A 22,863-nucleotide genomic window follows, 5' to 3' on the forward strand; every position below is an offset into this window, starting at 1 on the left:
AACACAGAAATTTGCTTCTCTTGACTTAGTATTTAATGCGTACACATATTCAAAACATAGTTATCTTAAAGCCAAAACCTGGTTTATTAATAAGTTACAAACTGTGCAAGGTATCTGTAAGGTTGAATTGTTCATATTCTTAAAAAAACAGCAATCTGAGGCCTGGAAAAGGTTACCTAGTTTGTTAAGGTTACATGAACAACTACAGAGTTGATTTTGACTATCTTATTAACTTTAAAATAGTATCTTTAGCATCTAATTTTACAACTCGTTCAACAGGATATGAAATGTGGAAGGAATGTCTCAGAAAAAGCATGTACCAGTGCTGCTACAGGTTTTCTGAAGGAGAAGTGCTCAGAAGAAAAGGGCAGGTTTACCACAGTGCCCTCCTCTCCACCTTTAAGCACTGGAGAAAAGAGATTGGAAAAAAAAAACATGCTTGAAATGCATACTGACCATTAATATATTTCAAAGCACTTAGACAGTAACACTCACAAATTTTTCCATATACTGTTCTCCTGTTCTAGGGAAAAGGTTTATTTATCCTTTGTATGGTACTGGATGAATCTAGATATTTGTTTTCACAAAAGCCAACCTTTACTCACTGAATTCATTGTTTTAATCCTTGGATGCTACTATACTGGTTATCTTACTAACCTTTGGGATGCTTGAATCTGCAGCAGTTTATTGCACCTGAAATTTGTTTTGCTCTTGTGAACACTGCATGATCTGGATATTTTATTGCTGATATTCCTACTTCGACAAGATTGCATGGCCTGCACAACCTTAATGAAATCCATACTGGCTTTATGGAATGGCCTTCAAACAGAAGATAACACAGTATTGTTTCCAGTTCTGAACAGTCCTAGGCTGCACAGAGATGGCCAAAGGAGACACTGTTCTGGCTTCCCCAACTGACAGACCCTCTCCATCTGCATTTATTTACTGCCCAACACTAAAGCCTTGCTCCAATTAAATGTGTTCATTTCTGCATGAGCTTTTCAATGTGATGATTCTAATCATCATAAGAATGATGTTAGCTACATAAAATATTTTTAAAATGGTTTCACAGCACACTCATGAGCTGAGAGGTTCTTTAGGGATTCCAGAGCAGGAATGAAGGAGCAAGGAAAGAACAGTTGACATGTCTACTGATGCTGAGTACCAGCCTGTGGGATGCAATTCTTCCAAGACTTAATAGCAGATAATACTTCATATAGCCAAACACAAGTCCTTCCAATCCTGACTGCCATAGTAGATACTTCAGAATCAATGATTACTGGACATGTGAGAAGTTTTGTTTAAATTATTTCACCAGAAAAACAAGGAGAATATGCCAAACTCAAATCTCCAGAGAACACTGAAGAATCTTAGCCTGATACTAGCCGTTCTCTTCCCAAAATTCCCTGACTCACTCCTTACTTATCATCCAGCTTTGGCAAGGGACTGCCTCTGCACTCAAGTACTTCTGATGAAGTAAGTAATGGAAACAGGAAACACATATTCCAGGCTCCAGAACTGCATTTCTGTCTCTTATTAGTACATATTCATCATCTTTCTGCTTGTTCTTTTTTTGGTCCACTGAATTTCACATTCTCTCTGCCTTACATGCAATTGAGCTCACACTGCTGGAAAAAACAGTGGATTTGAATGCACTACCTCAAACTGAAAAGTTCCTTGAACTCAGAGCTCTGCAGTTTTCATGTGTTGATATGGATGAGACCCATGTGAATTTACAGTGCAACTCAGTGGCAACACACACACCATATTCCATAGTATCACTTACATATCTCCCAAGCCCTATTTTAAAGGAAACTTTCTACTAGATTTTCTGACATGACTTCTCCTATGAGAAAGCTGTTTCAGACAGTCTGTCCAATGGGTGAAAAATCTTTACCTAACTTGAAGGGAAAAGAGCTATCTTCAGATTTTACATAAAAATTCCAGTGCAGAAGGCCTTTCAGGAATCATATTGATCATGGTTCCTACAGAGAAACCTGAATAGATTCAGCCACAGGGATTTGGGGGACTGTAGTGTCCAGCACAAAGCTCCACAGGGCAGGATTTCAGGCTACTTTGCCTAGTGAATCTTTCCCTGACTCGTTTGTGCTGAAGACCTTTAGTCTACATTCTACTGGCAAAAAACGAAAGGGGAAACTTGGCTCAAAACACACAAAGAATTACTGAATGCCACAGCTATCCTGCTTTGGTGTGTGATGATTTATTCTTGCAAGAATGAGAGAGTAAGGATGACAAATAACATATCAATGGCATTAGTATGGGACCTTAGGTTAACAGAGAGCAGTCACAGGAATTTGAATTTGTTAAATATTATTAGGGCTGACATCCCTTCTGGAGAAAAACAGGTTCTTTGCAGGAAGATGCTATTTTGAAATCAACATTTCAAGATTTCAAATCTGAAAGGAAAAGCTGTTTATGGAATTTTAGCTGAGACACTTATGGCACTTTGGGTGTGTTGGTAATCACAGCTGGTTTTGAAATAATTAGGTCTGCCCTTGCTACGGGAAATATCCACCCCATCAGCAAAGTCAACACTTGTATAGTAAATGAGTAAGATGACTTATGTACAAAATACTTCCAAATAAATACTATAGAAATACAAGTAAATATGCCGAAAAAAAGAAACAACTACTTTATTAACAGTACATACAATACTAAACAATAAAAGACAAAATGCTTCAGGCAAAATGGAAACCATGAATTGTGATGGACTATAGTATTCTGACACATTAGAGAGTAGATTTGTTTAATTAGCTTTCTTTGTTTTGGTTTGTTAGTTGGTTTTGTCTGGGTTTCTTAAAATATAATGTAACCCATTTTTATTTGAGGAGGACTGAATGACATTTCTGTATCCACCTTATGGTTCTTCTTCCACTGATAGTGGGAACTATAATACAATCTCGGCACCAGTGGCAACTAGATTTATGATTACAATTGTTTTGATTTTCTTTCAACATAGGCATATTATATGGTTGTAAAAATATCCCATGTCTTTATTATAACCTGCAACTTTTTTTTTAAGTACTCCATCCTTCATACAAACCAGCACTTTTTAAAAATATGGAAAATAGTTTGAATGACTTAAGTTACAGTCATGTGCTGCAAACAGAGTATCTCATTATTTGTTTAGTTTTACAGAGGAACTAAATAACACATCAAATCAAGATACTCTTCAAGCAGTTACCAGCTATGTGGTCAAAGACCCTCCTAAAGAGATATAACATAATCCGAAAACAGCTTTACAACATCTTCTTGCTTTCAAGTGTCATTGTCCACCCCACCTATGTCACACTCTTACTGGACTTCTACAGCAAGACTGGACTACCTCCTAAAAAGATCCTGTGGAATATCTCATAACTCTATATTGACCCCAAAAAAATGGCATAATGGCCTTACAGGTCTTTTCCTTCTCTAATCCCTGTAATCATATTTATCTTAATTAAGAAAAAGGCTTCTTATTTTAACATCACCAGCTTCAGCTACTTATATTTTGTTTTATTTTTACTTCAGATTCTCAAAGATCTTCATTCCCTCCTCCTTCCGTTTTTATTTCCTTTTATTGTTTCTGCTGTTACAGTTTCTATAGTAACTTCTCTAAGTGCTGATGAGATCGATGTGACTAAAAGCTGTCTCTTCTCTGTCTGAATTGTTTGAAGCTTGAAACTTAAATACGGTTGCAGTTGTTATGGGTGTAAAAGCAAGCCATGCCCTTTCTTGGCACAGGCTGGTGATCGCTGCAAATAATATTCCTCTGCTTTCTGAGCAGAGATACACTGCTAATTGCTGAGAAGTTTTACATTACTTTCCAACTGGACAGGAATACTTCCAAACCATGTTTTTACCTGAAAAGCAGAAATGCAAAATCATTGTCTTCTCTCACCAACATTTTATTAAGATTATGAGGCTTGCAAGTAAGTTGTTTTTTCTGTTTTAAATGCTGCCTGGGATTTGAAAGGAAACTATTTAACTTCCTTCTCACCTGTGGTCAGTGTGACATTATCCTGCAGGTCAAGAGGACCCTCTGCTCCCACACCTGCTATCCTGTTCTGTCAACCTTCGCTTCATGCAGGCTTACAGCTTTCAAATCCCAACCCGGTGTAATCCCAACTGGCCCAACTAGCCAACTAAGCCACTCCAGGTATTTTTAAGTGCAGTACAGGCCCATTGCATCTTTTCACTCCCGAACATAACAATTATCACTTTTACTCTTGAAGCCACCTTACACAGTTCTAAAAGCTTACCCTTCTATTACTTTTTAATGACCCATAGAACTACTTTGTGGAACATACTCTTTTATGACACGCTTTCTAGACCACCAGCCATTTTTGGTGCTCTTTTGTGAATGCCCCATTTGAGGATGATGTAAAACAAACAGCAGGATCACACCCTTAAGCTTCAGGGAGCAGACTTATGGCTGTTCAGGGATCTTGCTCCACCCATGGAAGAATCCTATGGAATAACGGTCCTGGTGAGAAGATGGGCCCATGATGACCTCCTCCAAGCTCAAGAACAGTCTATCCTAATGAGTAGAAAGGCAAACAGTACCAGCAGGAGGCCTACATGCATGAGCAAAGAACTCCTGATAAACGTAAAAAGGAATCACAGAGATGTGGACACTCCCTGAGCATGCAGAGACAGGACTGGAAATGTCACAGCTGACCTAGAATTGAATCTGGCAAGGGGAGTTAAGGACAACAAGATGGGCTGCTACAGGAACAGCAAAAGGATGACTAGGGAAAAAGATGGGACTGCTGCTGAATGGGGTAGGGGGACTGCTGACAAAGGAGACAGAAAAGCAGCTCAAGCACTCCCCCCTCCTCCCATTTTGACATTTATGCATGTTTTTGACCAGTTCCATCTCTAAACCAAGGTGTATTCCTTATTATTCCAAAATGAATGATATTTATCTATTTCATAAAAGGTATCCAGCAATTGTCTGTGTGTGCTATTGCCATGTCACATATGGATTCTCAGAAAAAATTTATTTTGGTGACAATGTAATTGTTACTGCGTAGAAAGAGGAAAGAGAGGGAAGAATGATTCAGAAAATGTTTCTTATATTGATGCAGCTCTTATTTCTAGAAATTTCATATCTCTAATAATCCTGCGGTGTTGTGTATCATCCTGTTTCTTTTCTGAAAGCATTGCCTGTTACTGAACCCAGGACTCATCCAAGAGACCTCTGCTCATCATCTCCTTTCTGGACTGAAAACAAGATATTTGCTTTCTACTTGCTACTATGAGCAATTTCGAACTTGCTGTATTTCCCACCTTTAAAGCAGTTCTCATCTTAGAGAAAAATTATCTGTGAGTTACCAAAGCATGTAAACACAAAGCAGACATGGAGTAAGAAGAATAAGCACCACAATCTGTACTCAAGTCCTGCCCCTGCCAATTACTTTTTGTGACCTAATTACTTGTTTTCAAAAATTGACTAGATAAAATAGGATTATATCCTTTTTCCATGTCAGGTACCCTTTCTGAGAATTTTAGTTATCTGTCATATAATTGGGCACATAGCAGTCATACTCTAGATATATATAATCAAATAAGAAAAATCAACAGTTCAGTTTTCTGAAAAGTGCAATTTTGTAAGAAGTTATTACAAAGCCTTTCAGTCCATTTGTTAAAGTGCTTGTAGTTGCTGGAAGAACATCAATTAATGTCTGCAGCAATATACTACAGTTTTAAAAGTGTTGCAAATACATGCATTTCTCAGAAATTAAAAAAATAATATCCACACCAAAATGACATTTTAAAATACCTTGCCAGTCCACCCACATCAGGCCATCTATAAGATTCTTATAAAGCCTAATTGGTATCACAACTGTTGTTTCCAGTTTGTTTCTGTCCATACCAAGTTTTATGACTTGCCTGCTGCCCATTCTCCCTCTTTCTGCAATTACAAACAAGAACCTACAACTAGCTTATACTGAGTGACATGAAAACAAAATGAACACAGAGAAACAGAAAAAGAGGAAAAGAAAACCACTTTTCAGGCTCACTTGCATCCATTATGAATAACTAGATAAAAAACCAGCTCATTTGGCTCATGTACAGCTAAATACCCAAGGTGGAATCAGAGGAACAAAATGTTTAAAGTACTCTTAGTGTCAAAAAGTATAATTACCTGCTTTCAATAAAAATTTCCAACTAAATCTACCTGGCAGTATCCCTTAGAAATAAAGGAGTAAATTACGCCATGGAGAAAAATGATCAGCAAAAGACTCGTTAATTTTCCAAATGCTACAATTCAGTCCTGTGATTAGCCCCTGTCTAAGCCCATGCCCAGTTTAGTGCAGAACTTTGTGCCTGTGACTCAGGCTACTTTTCTATCACACTGCCTGATCCACAGCACTGCAGTGTACCTGCAGTTTTCATTGACTTCAGTAAGCAAGACACACTTCACCACGCAGGAAATGTCACAGAGAGTGCTTTGCTTTGAGTGATTGAAACAATGTACAAAGTTTTGAAGAAGCCCTGTCAGCTGACGGTGTATTTTGCTGTAGGCAGAACATGCTCTCAGAAACTCTCAAGACAAGATTCAAAGAAATACATGGAACCAGCTAAAAGTACTGAGTCAGAGGAGAAGACTGCCAAAAAAAGGACACTTCTCTGCTTACTCCCAAGAGTAAGATCCAAATAGCTTTTGACTTTCTCCAGCCACTTTTAAATCACTGGGGCTGATTGTTAATCCTCAGTTTCTCATTTAATAATGAAATGACAGAATGAAATGAAATATAATAGTTGCGGACTATTTTGATCAGCATTGAACTTCTCATTCTAGACTCCTGAAATATTTGTTTTGTTATGCTTGGCATTTCAACTGAACTATCCTGCTTTCCTGACAGGACCAGATACCACCTTGTTATCCACATGGTCATGATCTCTTTTACCTTCTTTGGTTTTCAGAGTCATAAATTCCCATTTTCATTTAAGGAACAATGAGAAGAATAAAGAAACAGCACTACATAAGAAAGTCAAAACACCTCATTAGATAAAAGCTCACAGAAACAATATAATGTAAATATTCCACCCAATATTCGGCCTATTTTTTTAGGACATGGCTCAGGCAAACAAGGTTATTTTTCCGTAACTTTTCTTGAAGAGACTGACAAATGTGTGCAGACAGCAATATCCAAACAAGAGTGCATCAGAAGCTGGCCTTGATAACTTCCACCCAAAAAGCCTGAATCCAGAAGCACAAGTCCACCCAAAGCCTGATACTCATAAGGTATAGTCTCCTCTTCGCTAATTAATGCTGTAGGTCCCTTGCTGGCTTTTCTCTTCTGTTTCAAAACTTTCTTCGTGCTAAGATGCTGCCTGTTTCTGATCTATCCTCTGACAGAGGCAACCACCTAACTGCACAGGCAAGTAAAAAGGGTGGACAAAAAGCTAGTTCAATTGGCATTCCCATAACAAGAAGGATCATCAGTTAAACTCGAGCTTTTACATGACCAGCACTTTGGAACTCCTGGGTCAGTGGCATTATCCACACAGAAACTGGAATCCCTTACAGTTAGCCAAGGTGACTTCCACCAAATGTTCCCACCAACTTCACCTTGACTGAGATCCCACACAAACTGGAAATATAAATGCTGGCAGCCTTCAACATTCTCCATCCCCTGAAATACTGTTCAGTGAAACAAACCCTTTTTAGTTTAATGTTTGTCTTTTTCAAGACATCTTAAACAACCACTAACACAAGCAGTGTTTTGTTTACTACTGCAAACTGGTCCAGCTTCTGTCCATCTCCTTAGTGCTGATAACCTAAAAATCTTGCAAGATAAAAATCATCTTTGAAAAGCCCAAATACAGGTTGCTTCAGAGTTCTACTCTTGTGTTTAGACAAATAACACTATTTAATTCTTAATTATGCACAGATAATGTAACTTGTGTTTTTATCTAATATTGATCTGGTTATATCATCAATGGCTGGACTCGATCTTAAAGGTATTTTCCAGCCTAAATGATACTATAATTTATATATGGTATAAATACATAGACTGTATACAGGAACAAGAATATGAGGAAATATCTGTCTCCAAAAACTAATCATAGCTGATTTATAAACAAGAAGAGAAAGTCTATTGAAAAGCGAGCAGTCTATTGAAGTTTACTTACAAAGCTTCATACTGAGACTTACTCATAAACAGTATCAGTATCAAAAGCAGTAAGCCTGATTAACGATTTCCTTTCCCATGTGGATGCATGAACTTCTCTAAATGTTTATTTCTTCTGTCTTATATTTGAAAGCACTTGATTAATTCTTAAAACTAAACCACAGAAGAAACAGTTCCTTTAACTAGTCTTTGATCTAATATAATAACTCCACCAGCTTCATTAGTCTAATGATTAGGTTTGCAACTAGGTAGCTCCTTGGTGTTTTAAGGTAGAGTGGGTAGACTCTGCTCTCCGTTCTGTAACTACAGCATCAGTCTTTTGTTTAGCATGTGAAATTGTTCTAAGGCTATTTGGCTTTGGCAATTCAGAACTATTTTTGTGTTTCTCTCTTCTTTAACCCACTTTACTCAATAAAACTATTCTGAATAATTTCAACTTCTAATGTTTTTTGCTTCCTAGTGTCCGAACAAGTTTGTAACTCTCAATGCAAACAGTTACAAAACAATGCCAAAGTTACTTTTGAAACCTCTGAATCCATCTTCTAAAGTAAATACGACTCATGTTAGTATTTATAAATCTCACAATTTCAAACCTAAAATTTTAACCAAAATTTAGATGCCAATAAAATTTACTATGGTTCCTTTCATTTGTTTTGCCACAGTGCTTGCTATATACTGACATATTTATTCTCCTCTGAATACTTTATCTACATACTGTAGTAAATATATAAAGTAGAACAGTTTTCAACTTATTGCTATCTCTCCCAGACATTTTATTAGATGCTTGCTAAATATTCAACCATAATATGCATAGTTAAGTCAGTGGTTAGGAGATGAAAGCCTACATTACTTCACTCAGGAAATGAAGTGCAGGTTTCGGTCCCTTCACTGCAATATCCTTCAGTGCATGGAACAGAAATGCTTTTGCAGTGAATTGTTCAACAAGTGAGTGATGCAATGGCATACACAGCTAAGCCACTGTATGATTTCTAAGGCCACAGGGTTAATACATAGTGATAAACTATTCTGTTATAATTGTAGCTTTCGTGCCAGTTTAATTGAATACTATGAATATTACACAGTTAAAACCTGCTCTGTTATTTAGCAGAAATTTGAATTTTGATTCCCCTGAAATCTAAGTGATTCAACATGTATTAAGGTATATTATCCCACAGCACAAATCAAATCCACAGGAATTTTAACACTGATTAAATTAATCCAAATATGTGGGGGAGTAAGAAAGGTAGGAAATCTTCAAGAAGGCTGTACATAAAGAAGTGTCATCTCATAGACGACAAGTGTCCAGTGACCAGTTCTCAATTGTAGTTGAAATGTAAGTAAAGACTTCATGAGGATAATATTCCCAAAGATACCACTTTAATTCTAATTCTCTGTTTTCCCCCCAACGGAAACCATAATAATATGACAGAAGTGTTTTAATTTCAGGTTTGAGTTTTCTAGACCTCTTAAGGTCATTAATGTATGGTAAGGTAATCTTAGGTGACGTAAGGAAAGGGATTAGTGAGACCATTTTTCATGATCTCCAATACAACACAGGGTGAAGGACTGCTCTGAACAACAGCAATCCTGACTTCCCGCGTTAAGAACTCTGGGAGAAATTTCTATGATGTCATTAAGACAGCATTAGTTTTCCACATGAAAAGCTAGACCACAATAAAAAATTACGTAACATGGAAGACTCCAGTGCTAGAATGCTGTCAAACACCAATGCTGCAGCTGCCCAGATTGCAATGTAATAATTTTGAACATAAATAAGAAGTCTAACCATCAAATCTAAAGGGTAACATGACCAAATTTCCCCAGATCAAAATATCTTTGATATCTGTTTATTTCACCTTAACACAAGGAAAACAGAAACTGTAACTTAAGGTAGTATGTAAAAGGCAGTATCAAAGCCACATTTACTAATTTCCACATGGAGTAATTCCTATATATTTAAATTAAGAATGTCTTTTTGGTAACAATGCAATGTTTATTTAAAAATTTTAAATGACAGCAAACCTAGCTACATTGTTAAGACAGTTTTGCCTACACAGTTTCAGTCTAGGAATAACTTTTGGATCCTAATGACAATATGCTGTTGTTTCTTATGTAATATATTTTCTCTATGTTAAAGTGTCTTTACAGTTGTTATCAATGCATTAATTCCTTACAGTTACAGATGATTTTAGGTATTCCTGGGCTGAGTATAATAACAACAGTCCTCATCACTGACACTTTTGAAAGGCCATGTTACAACAGTGAACTTAATCTTGAGTCAAAATACCACAAAACATTCCCAGGACACTTTTGGCATTCTGTAAAGCCAACATTTCCCTATTGGTGTTCATCCTCTCCCCTTCTCCAGATACAATTGAGATTTTGTGTTTTCTAAGTCACATCAAAAATAGATTAAGCACTGGATAAAAATAGCTAAAACTTTTAAATTGTTTCCTGTAATTGTACATTTTCCCTTTTGAACTTGTATCTTCAAGAGGATAGACATTTATGCCTGAGGCAAAGTGTTACTCACTGTGAACAAGGAAGCAAAAGTCTTTCCACATCAGCAACAGAGTAAGCTTTGTGAATCCTTCTGCATCATATTCCACCACACCACTATCAACCAAAAAACAACAAAAAAATGAATACAATTTTTATCTTCTAATACTGAATGATGAATATGTAAATTTTGTAATACAGGGATTTTTATTTTTGCTTGTTTGTTCAGAAACTTCCAGTATTTGCTTTATTAACAGTTACAATTTTCTAGCTAATTGTAAATTAGATTAAATTTTTAATCTTGGTAATCATCTTAATTATGCTGTGGTATTGGAGGTTTTTACTCAAAGACAGGCCATTTTCAGTTTAAAATACACTTTTAAATGAAAGGAGACCTGCTACTACATCTGCATCCTAAATTGATAAAAACTGTAGACACACAAATTCCCTGTATCTTACTCAAATTAAGATTATTTGTTATTTCTGTAGGAAGTGAGAGAGTAAAACTGGAAATAAGCAGGGTGAGAAGAGTTTAAATTTGAAAATTGGAAAGAGTATATAAAAAAATACAAAACATGAGATCATAACAAAAAATTCCATACAGAACACTTGTTTGATAGATGGATTAAAAGTTTCAACCATCAGAAGCTGGTATTCTCTAAGTCTCAAACAGTACCAGAACTCATGAACCAAACACAGATGTCCTATAATCATAGGCACACACCTGGCCATTTCTAGAATGTAGTTTTCTCAGAAGAAAAGGAAATGTTTTTCTAAAGACTGAGCTTGCACTGACTGTCTACTCATATGTCCAGTTCAAGTCATTGTCACCTACTTATCGTTGTATTAAATTTGGGTGCATGCTAGAAGTCACTTGTTTTCCTAGCCTCACTTGAGAGACCTGAGATTTGAAGGGCTCCCAAATATCCATGTCACTGGCATCACCCCTTGGAAGCAGAAACCCCTCATCACGATTAGCTAAAGGCTTGGACTCCAGCTCAAGTCAGAATTTTGGCAGGAAACCAAAGTGCCAACCTTTCACAGTGCCAAGGAAGCCCTGATTAATTGATTTCTGAAGCTAATTTGTCATCATGCCTGGCCATGGACCTTTCATCTGCAGGAATGCAACATGACCTAAGAGCCTCTTCTCTTGAGAGACGAAATACTGGTTGGTGGTGGGAACAGCTGGTGTCCCAGTTCTGCCTTTACTCTGAGCAGCGGTTTCTGGCTCTTGCAAGGCTTGGAACTGTACCTGCTTCTCCATTCTCCCACCTCAGTCACTGCCTATTAATGTAAGACCCCTCCAGTAATTTATTCAGAAACAAACACACTTCTTCTGCACAAGGAGAAAATCCCTTCTGTCCCCTTCCCATCATCACCTATTTTCTAGAAAAATCAGATTGGCAACTGGCACTGAAGTGAAATAATGCTGAACTACATTCCAGTACTGCTACAGAGAGACAATCTCTACACATCCTTCTGTGAAAAATGACTAGATTTCATCTTATCCAGTGGACAGCAGCCACACAACCACGAGTAGAAAATGAGTTTCCCCCACGCTACAGAAAAAATGGATCGAAAGAAAACTTACGTTCCAAAGTGACTCAGGAAAGCTGCAATGTACTCTCTTCTCTTATGGTATCCCTGAATAACATATTGTACCTTAAAAAAGAAAGAAAACAAATCCAGAGATATAAAAAGATTAAAAACGCAAAAGCCCAGTTTGTCATACATTTCTTGTTAAGGAAGATTTATGTTTTACCTAGTAGTAGTTCTGAATCCTATATTTAGCATGATTTCCCTAAAGAATCCTAAAATGCCTTTAAAACAAACTCTGGATCTTGCACACAGAATATCTTGTAAAGAAATCTCTTCAGTCACTTCTGAGTGAAACTCAGACTTTCACAATAGATTGAAGCACTGTTTAACCACACAAGACAAAGACTGGAAGAAAGAAATGCTCAGCCTTGCCTTACTGAAGTTTGAGTGGAAAGCTGCGATAGGCAAATCAGTTATCTGAACTGACAGCAGGCTAAGTGTCAAAATAACATTCTGCTTATAAAAGAGAAGTAAATATCAAATATCTTTCACAACTGATCTTTGGTGGTTTCTGAAGACTGCACCTCCAACAAAATCTTCTGAACACTAAGCTCTTTCACTGGTTTCATGCTGACTCAGGGAGCCACCTACTCAACTGCGAACATCAATTTCTGAGGCATTCTGGGTTTTGAAAGAATTCCATCCTGGCACAGACAAAATCCAACAATGCTAAATTTGGAGACTTAAGGCAAAATTCTCCTCACACCATGTATGTTTTTTTGTTGATTTGCATGGCTTTACTTAGGAGAACAGTGTGAGCAGGGCTTGACCCATAACAGAAACAATGCATGTGTCATCGGGCTGCAAGGACATCTGGTTTACAACTGGTGACTTGGAAGTACTTATGGTATGGTTCTATATGTGATTCCCTGCGTAAATTCTTTGCTATCCAGAACAAAACCTAGCATTTTAGGAACCTTTTTTCCCCCACTGAAAAGAACAGGAAGAGTATTTTCTTGGCTATGGCAATACTAGAATTCCTTGGCTGGCAAATGCTTTCCTAAAATTACTGAAAAAGTCTTGACACAACCATTGCTGAGAGCTGTCTTGTATAACTTAAATTCTGTTTATAAATTGAAACATTTTATTTTATAAAACACTGTGATTATTTTGAAGGCTTTGTGTAGGATCTGAAATGTTATTTTGGGAGGAGGAAAACATATGATAAGTTTGCTTAAGTGACTTTGTTTAAGAAAGGATAAAAACAGTACTGTGTACTTGCAGATTTTAAAAACAGAAAGTAATTTTAACAGAAAACCACAACAAAAACAACTCTAATGATGGATTCCAGCAAAATTATGGAAATACTATCTGAAGAACTTTTTCTAAAAGACAAAATTCTTTTCTTCATTTAGACAATTGAAGGTAAAAATAATATACAAATAGGAAGTCTGTAATATGCAAATTTCTAGATGTTGACCCCTAAGCCTTCTTTTGAAAATTACAATTAAATAATGGAGAAACTTTCAAAATACTATAATCATTCTTTTTTGTTCAAACAGTAAGCTAACTGGAACACAACCTTTTCAGCAACCTTAAGTAGCTATTACTGTATAAACATCCAAAGAAACTGCTGATTCAGTTCATCTGGAGGAAACATCTGAGAAGAAAAATCACGGAAAGTACTCAAAACCTACAATAATGACTGGGGTATGAGAACTTGCAACTAGAAAAATAATATGCAAACTCCATATCTGTATTTACTAAAAACCAGTATACTACAATGCCGTGTTGTACAATACAATAACATTTTATCCTAAATCATAACATGTGGCACTAAGAAAAAAACTGCTCCAGGATCTGATCCCAAACTCACTTGTTTACCTAAAGGAGTCATTCTATTCAATGTCGTGCTTAGGTGCTCAGCTCTTACCAAGAAAGTATAGTTCAGCCTAAGTATGTAGTCCCTGTGTAGTTCAGCCTAAGTATGCCTTGCTTAAGAATACCTGGCAGAAGAATAATGATGTCTGTGGAAATGCAGTACAGTGCATAAAGGAAAGGAAAACTGATTGTCTCTAGCAGCTTACCTTGTTTGTTAGCAGCTGGCATACTTGGGGTACATAGTCAATGAGACAACCTCCACCAGGAAAGGCTGGGATGTGAAGGGCAGATGATCCTCCAAGGGCACTAGAGAAAGAAGTTAATTTAACAGTATGTTACATGTACAGTCCCTGGGATTTGAAAATTATTTCTACACAGTCCTCTTTCCCGATGCTTAAAGTCAGAGGGCCACGAGGAAGCGCATTTTATGCTGTGGTGATAATAAAAAGTACTGAGTGATACCATCTATAAAAACAGGTTATACCATGACCCACTGTAAATGAACCACTTAAATCAAGAGTATCACTAATGCAAAACATTCTCCCAGGAAATAGCTTTTTCATTGAGAACAGTTCTGCTTCTTAGTCCTCATCAGTAAGATGTGCAGTACTGTAGTTCAAAAATCTTGTTAGTGGGGGAGGAGAGGATTTGAAGTTCTCAGCTATTCCAAAAACCACCTTCAGTCAAATCAGCTAAGAATAATCAAAATAATTGGGACTGAGGAGTAATAAACAGCCAGATGCAAATATCAATCACATCATCTACTCCAGTTTTGGATTTCCCAATAGAACACAGATGTTAACCTACTTAATCAAAGGGGTAGTGGATCAGAAAGATTACCAGGTACATGATGATGTAAGGAGGATGCTGAAAGAAATGGGTTTACTCAGTCTTCAGAGAACACTGCAGAGAGGGGGTACTGAGGAGGGAAGTTGAAGGCATACTGAAGCCTTCAATTATTTAATGGAAAATTATAGAGATGATGGAGTCAGAGGTTTCTCTGAAGTGGGGCTCAGTGGTGCTCTGTCCTCAGAGGTGCTCAAAGCTCAGCTGAACAACTGGCACGAGCTGCCCGCCTCTGAGCAGCGGCTTGGCCAGATAAGCCTCTTCTTGCCAATCTACATTGGTTTATGATTATATTCCATGATTCTGTGATTTTGTTCATCCCCAGTAGGAAATAATAAAAACAAGGATATTAATTCTGTCCATGAACATACTGGATATCTGAATGGTAGGAATCCACAGAAATAAGGTAACTTCAGAGATGTTTTTAGGCAGCTTAACCATTTGCCTTTATCAAAGGGCAGAAGACTGAAGCACACCTGCTATTACTCAGGATAATGGCTTCTTTGGTGTGGAAAGATCTAACACTTATTTAAATCAGGCTGTATAAGGCAACAACTAGGTAAAGTCCATGCTACTTCCTTCTAGCAGTACTGACCTAAATCTTTCTTTGTAGTCCCTTACCAAATCAAAGTTTGCATTACACACTGTGGATTACATCATTCACTAACAATCCAGAACCATCTTGGACACCATTAAAAAGCTTCAAGAGCTAAGTTACTTTGTGTGGCCTCCTGTTTACATGCTGTTTCCATGACAAATTACACTGGCTAGAAAGATAAGTTCTCTGCAAAATAAGGCTCTTACTCTCCAACGGGATCTGGCCTTTTATTTTCCTCAGTACTTGATAAGAAATCACTTTGGTAGGTATAAAGTCTACAGTCATACATCCCTTTGAAGGAACAGAGCCTACATAAATCAAAAAAATCCCAAACTCATAATGAGGTATATGGAAATCTGCTACTCAGGCAAAACAGTCTGGGTTTAGCAGACTGTTCACCACATGGAACAGCTCCGCAGGTCTGGATTTTGCATATGCAATGATGAAAAAAGAAGCCTTGAGTACACCACAGCTACATAAAAACACAAACAAACTTTTCCCGCAGAAGTAAGACTTCAATGGGATTTTTTTAAACAGAATTCAGTTTTCTTGCTGCTACCCCCTTACTAAAATTACTCACGAGAATATAATTCTGCAACTTGTGGATGGTTGAAAGCAGTGAAGTGTGACTATGAGATGATTAGAAAGTTGGAACATTTCTGAAACAGTAGTTTGTTCTTACAAAATTGAAAATATAGGGGGCCCATTCATTTCTAACATTGGAGAATGGAAGACTTGTCCCTCCTCGTATGTTACAAGTGGGTTGTGAACCTTATTTTAAGATCCTGACTTTCAGTTTATTAAACTCCTTAAATGTTATGTAAATATATCCATAAAAGCCTCCAATCTCATACACAGAGCAACTGGTACTGTCCATTTTGCATCCTGCCTTGCCTCATCTGACACCAAGTCCAAGTTCCCTTGCACTATGGACATACCACTGAAAATGCTCAGATGACTGCTACAGGAATTACAGGCTTCTCTCTCAGTTACAATAGCAGGTATGAAATTAAGAGGCATCACTAACAGACTACACATGCAAAAAAAAATCTTCCACTCCTACATCATCAGCTTATAATATATCTTCCAGACTGAATTATTATGATTTGTGAGCAAGGGTTTCCCATTTTACCTGTATCCATCTCTTGAAAGTAGCCATCCCGTAAAAATGTGTTGACATAAACGGAAATCCAGCCCTTTTCAAATGAAAAACAGACTGCTAAAAGGTGTGGTTTCTGAGAAAGAGGTCCCTCCACAGAAAGAAGGCTGGAATTTCTAGTATAATTATCCTCTGAAAACAGAATAAAGCTATACAATATGTAATTTATGTTCTGTAGAAACCATTATGGGTAGGGAAAATTAAGAGTGGACAGGCTTCTTTGTTCCCTCTATTGTGTCAGAGAATCTGCTTATTAAATATTTTAATAAAATACTGCATTTGCACAGGACCTTGCCTCTGACCATCTCAAAACTGTCTATAAACATTTAGTAATTAAGATTAATCTGCCTTATTAAACTGATATTTACCTTTTATTTTTAAACACGTAAAGAAGCTATTGCTCAGAGTTTGATTTGACTATGCTGTACTACAGTGTCTCTGTCATGTTAAAGGAACATATTTGCACTACCTCACAACCCTGAGACCAGACAAGAGGCTGTAATAATTCATTTGACTTACAATAAACCTGTAAATGAAGAAAGAAGAGACTTACACAATGTCACAGAAGGACCTGAAAAGGTTCAAAATGGAGACAATTAGGCAAGGGAATGTCACCATGCCGTTCAATATCTAAGGCTGCTTTTTGAGGTACCTCATAGTCCAAGCAAGAGAAAAAATGCCAAACAAAGTGCTGTAAGAAGCCTTTTGTAGTCAAGGGCATTTCATTTGCCAGAGTATTTCACCAGCACAAGCTAAATATTGCTGTACATCAGATCTGCTTTCCAGAGAGTTGGGCCTCTTGGAGCATAGATCTTAAACACCTCTGTCTGCAATTGAGCTTTCCTTCTCTGTATCAGTGTTTTGCACACCTTACAAAAGCCCCCCATGTTCATTTTATCAAGACAACAAAAAATGTTAAACAAAAACCATCAAGAAGTATGATGAGGAAGTTATTTGTTTTTAAACAAAGACAATTGATCCCCTACAGCTGCCAGAGTAAGGCTAGTATGAGCACAATCAATCGAATTGTGTTTGATTTTCACACCGTTTTTTCCAATAAACTGCTACTTTTTAAAGGCTAGAATTCTAACAGTCTGGTATTTTCTGTAATTTTAACAATTCACGAAGCAACAGTCTTAGGGGATGCTATATCATTTGGACTAGTACCAGATGAAGATTAAATACACGGTAGATCTACCTATCTCAGAGATAAGGTTGTACAAACATGCTGGAACAGAGACCTGTTGGCCTCAGAATTTTATTTGCTTGCTCTTACTCTAAACCTACTCAGCTCTGCAAACCAACTTCATACATCTCATTTCAAGACAGAGCAGAGACTCCTTTGCAGCAAGGCCCTGTCCTCCTGGGTTTCCAGAGTCAGACACAATGTGGTTCTGATCCATGGTCTGTGAATTAAATTGGATTTTGTAAGGAACTTACTACTGAATTCAACAAGTGCAGCAGTCAGCCTGCATTAACAGAAGTTTTGTTCTGTGACGTTGAAATACAAGTTCAGAAAGTGTAGCTGGAGTATGTTTACATTTCTGCTGTTGACTGATGCATTCCAAGTGACTTGCTCTGTCTCTCAATGGATCTATTTATTCAGGCCGACATGCAAAATTCTTTCCCATTTTTTGATAAGGTATAATTAATTAAAATGCCTTTCTCAAGAAATGATCCTCAAAAAATGGCACAGCATTAATTCACAATTTTAGAGAAGTGACTGTTTTTGTTCTTGAGTATTTATGTGTAAGGAAGCAGTTATTTACCCTTCCTTAAAAGCATCACTTCGTTAGAGAAGAACGGTACTTCCAAGTTTCAAGCTCATAAGACTGGGTGCTTTAGTAAGGCACACTTACAGGCATGTAGACAGATGCTCTTACTCCCATCTCTACCCCCTTCCCTACAACTCTTGGGCCTGCCTAGTTCCCCTAAATTCTTTCTTTCACATCATCTCTTCCCTGCAATTCATTTTGCTTCCCTCTTTCTCCAAAGAGAAAAAAATGCAGGTTTCTCTAGATTGCTGGGAAACTTTTGAGCTAAGTCTGAAAAATGAGGATTATTTCAGACTACCTCTACATCACAGTTTAAAAAGTTATGTGCTAACACAGGTTATGCTACTACAGCTAAGGACCTGTGCACGCATAATACAGTTTATGTTTTGTGCTCCCCGCCTTACCTGTTCCGATTCCCTGTTTCAAAAAATTGCATAAGCTTTTCTATGAAACAAGTATCACAAAGAAAAGAACATCTACAGAAAAGTTACACTCTTAAAAGAAGGTACCTTACCCAATAGGAGCTTAGTTTTTTTTAGGGAGAGTAGAAAATGTGTATTTGGGTAAGGAGGTCCAGAATTGTAAGAACGATCATACTTATCCTGAATGCAGTGTGACATAGCATTAAAGAGCTTTATACCAGAAGAAAATGGTACATAACATTGACTGCACTCAACATTTCTAACTCCAATATATTCTTTCTGCAAAACACATAGAAAATAGGGAAATGACAAGTTCAATGATTGTGAATGATGGAGTTATAGATTCTCCTAACTTTGAAAATGTAAACAATTTAAAAACTTGCCTCTGAATGGGAAGACGTTTTATAGGGGTTTAAAGTAACGGCGAGCTTTTCTCTCAGTGTGGCCAGTGTTAAAGCATTGTCAAATCTATGTACTAGTGATGGGAAGTAGACTTTAGACTTTATAGACTACAGCCTTTTATTTTACCAAAATACACCCTTTTTAACTCTCAGTAATACCTGCCGTATTTTGAAACTGAAGCACACTGCAGACTGACATGGGCATTTAAAGGGTTTATTACTCATGATGGCTTTGTCCAAGAGTAGCCTCAAGCATGTGGAAAGAAATTCCCTTCTTTTTGCTCTTTTTTAGTATTTTGAGAGACATGTTAAGGGCTTTGATCTCTTTCCCTGTTCTCTTTCTCCTTTGTTGCTGAAGTAAATAGTTGACTTTTTTTTCTTTTGCAGTTTCATCACTTTAGTACATTACACCATTTGGCACAAGAGACACAAGGAACCACATCAAATAAAAGCACGTGACCACAAAAGCTGCCTTACCAACCATGATCCCAGATTTGCTGTCAGTTTACCTTTTTTCAGACTTGCCTGACTGTAACCAAATCCCTCCTATCACACAAACAACGTGATGCTTGGCAGAACTCTTAGCATAGTGCTTCGATCAGCAACCCAAAGCTTAGCAGTAAAATAACAGAACATTTGTACTGAAAAATTGGACAGGCTAGGTTGGAGACAGTATTTTCTTCCCTTTCTTGTAATAGCCCATTTAAGGCAAACATAATTAACATATTGCTTGTCCACTCAAATCTATCACAAAGGGAAGTGTGTCCAAAAAAATTTCCATTATATTTTTAAAGAAACAACTTTTACTTAGAATGACTTGTACTCCAAGACTGGTAAAACAGAAATGTATGCTTTCAGCTAAGAGATACAATCTGAGGCACCTATATTATTCAGTGTACAGGAAAAAACCCCAAACAATCACAAATAGACCTGGAGGGAAAACTATGCCAAATCTACTTATCTGAAGAAAGAATCCTGGTCAAACTCAGACTCAGCATCTGGCCATTAGAGCTGAAAGGATGATACCATCTTTTTTTCCTTGACCTACTAGAGGTTCAGAGTAAATACCTCTGAGCTTGTCCTGACTAGTGACTGGAAAAAAATAAGAAATAATCACTGTAAAGAGCAAATACTAAAACCAGAATATATTCTAGTTTCACAGAATGTGCAGAAAACTGCAAGTCAGACTTACTGAGCTTTATTTCAGTTCTTCTGCTGACTCTGTATGTTCTAGCATGTTAATTCAACCATTCTGCTTCTCTGCTTGCCCACCTATAATGTTCAGATGCTTATACTGAAGTACACAGGAATTTAATAATATTCATAGAATAGTACAAAAACTGTGGGATGAAGTCATCTGTAAGTGCTAATAAATATTATGTTTGGGTTATTCCAACTTCTGTATTTTGCTGCAGGTAAAATTGTAAGAAAGAAGCAGATGTCTATAATGTATTAGCCATTTTAGACAAAGTGGTTATACTTATGCGTTAAGTGTACAGATTCTAGGTTCTAGCAGACTTCAATCTACCAGACTTACATGCAAACCATAGCTAGAGTGATTCAATCCTGAAAGATCTATGGGGATAAGAGCTTTGTCCTCAGGATTCTACTCCTTCTCAAAGAAAGTAACTCAAGAAGCATGAGATTAATAAATGGTTAGCCCTATAATTACATTAGAATATGTTTCTTTTCATCCCTTCACTGACAGTACTCAAACCTGGAGGGAGAAAGAACAGATACTCTTGCAGTATCAAGTTTTTCTTACTGCAATATGATAGCATAAAAATTTGAAAATATTAGTATTTCCTCTGTATTTGATAAATCAAGACTGAAATTTTTCCCTTGCTTAATGGGTCTTTACACACAGAAAGTTTCTGCATAAAGGGGACTGCCAGATTTCTACTGATGTGTTGTGTGAGTGAACACCTGGGCTGCCAGTGCTGGAAAAGGGAGTTCTTCACCATCCTCACATCTCACATTCTCTGAAGAAGCACCGCCACGGGAGGGTAACACTTATTACCCAGCTGATGGGACACTTGAAGTCACACAGTGGTACCACAGGGCATACAAGCACTCTGCCTACAACAGGCACCACGCTGCTTTCTTCTCTGGGTGACAGGACCCACTTGCATAAACTGACCTGTGGCTAACAGCAGACAGCTGGGCAGGCAGGCAGCCCAGCACAACAGATTGCCCTCTGGCACCTCCATCAGACCTCAGGGCACAAACCTGAGGAGAAGTCCAAGCTAGCCAACAGAAATTATCAGAGAGGCTTCAAAGTGTACAGGTTAACTTAACTGGTGTCAACAATATCGCTCTATAGAACAGTATAAAATTAGGGTCGCTTATTCATTCTGACAACATGAAACAAAAGTGAAAAGCATAAAAGCAATATATTTCAAACTGTTTCAAAGTATTAATATAGAATTGTTTCTCATAATACACTACTATCAGGTTCAAAAAGAAAATATGAAAAGTTCCACAGGCTATAAAAAGAATGTGATTCTCTTTAAGGCTAAAACTTTCTGACAAATGTTGCTTTTGTGTTGCAACTTACTGAACTGATGCCACCCTTATTTTTTCTGCAAAAAAATCACCAATAGCAACATGTATTGCAAAAGTACTGTACTTAGTTGGGGCAGATCATAATGAGAACCCATAACAAATGACAGAAGAACTGAATTTAGAGACTCTTCTTATGCTACCAAAAGAAGATCTTTGGTGTATCCTTCCCCCTCCCCCTCAAAAGGTACTGCTTACTAGTATTAATTCCAATTAATAATATTAATTTTTTTTTACTAAACAATAATTTATTAAAGAATATTTACAGGAAACAGATATAAGAAACCCTGAATCAGTTGCTAGATGCCTCACAGTTTAAACAGGAGGGCATGGCTCCTGTCCCTAAGAACTTTCACAGTCCAGTATTTCAGGCTACACTGCAGAGAGAGGAATTGAATGAGAGGGTAGGAAGCACATCCACTGCAGAAAGGAGACTTAAATAATTTCCAAAGCATTTTGCTTATTTCTTAAAGGTTGGAAACAAATTAAGAGAAACCTGAGTGAGAAGTAAAGAAACATCAGAAAAGATTTTCACAGAGAATTAGATGCAATAAGGAAATAACAGCAAATGAAACTCCCAACCAACCAGGAAAAGTTGTAAGAAAGAAACCCAGAAAAATAGAGCAGCAGCAAACACCACTGAACAGAAAAGGTAGATAAGATAAGCAACATGGGCAGATAAGTAAATAAAGAGAGCGCTGTGCAGTCCTGTTTTGTTTTCATTTCCACAGAAGTTGAAAACTGTATAAATGAAGATTAAAGAAATTAATTAAGATGCCAAGAGAAAGACCACGTAGCCTAACCTCCTTCAATTTTCTTCTGTACGGATCTCAGAAAGAAAAGCAAATGTGAAAGGGGCTGGAGACTCGTCACAACTATGACAAAACAAGATTTTGCCTGAAGAAAAAGTCAACTATAACTGAATTGTAAAACTTTTCCATCCTGCACTGGTTTGAGATGGCAACATAAACCCAGCAATTTGTTTAAATCATGCACTATCCCCATTTCTCCTTGCCATGAACTGTGAAGGAGGAAAG

The 22,863-nt window shown here is 37.3% G+C and overlaps 1 protein-coding gene across 2 annotated transcripts in view; it reads right to left on the reverse strand.

The window, feature by feature from the left end:
• Positions 1–22,863, reverse strand: part of BABAM2 (BRISC and BRCA1 A complex member 2) — a 171,784-nt gene that overhangs the window by 34,430 nt on the left and 114,491 nt on the right. For both annotated transcript variants that reach the window (XM_039569042.1, XM_010393724.4), the window contains exons 8-10: positions 14,270–14,369; positions 12,235–12,305; positions 10,678–10,760 (exon numbers count right to left, since the gene is read on the reverse strand). In XM_039569042.1, coding sequence (XP_039424976.1) covers positions 10,678–10,760; positions 12,235–12,305; positions 14,270–14,369 — 254 coding nt within the window. The remainder of the gene's footprint in view (positions 1–10,677; positions 10,761–12,234; positions 12,306–14,269; positions 14,370–22,863) is intronic.

This window comes from Corvus cornix, chromosome 3 (assembly GCF_000738735.6).
Source record: "Corvus cornix cornix isolate S_Up_H32 chromosome 3, ASM73873v5, whole genome shotgun sequence".
In the NCBI taxonomy this organism is placed as follows: domain Eukaryota; kingdom Metazoa; phylum Chordata; class Aves; order Passeriformes; family Corvidae; genus Corvus; species Corvus cornix.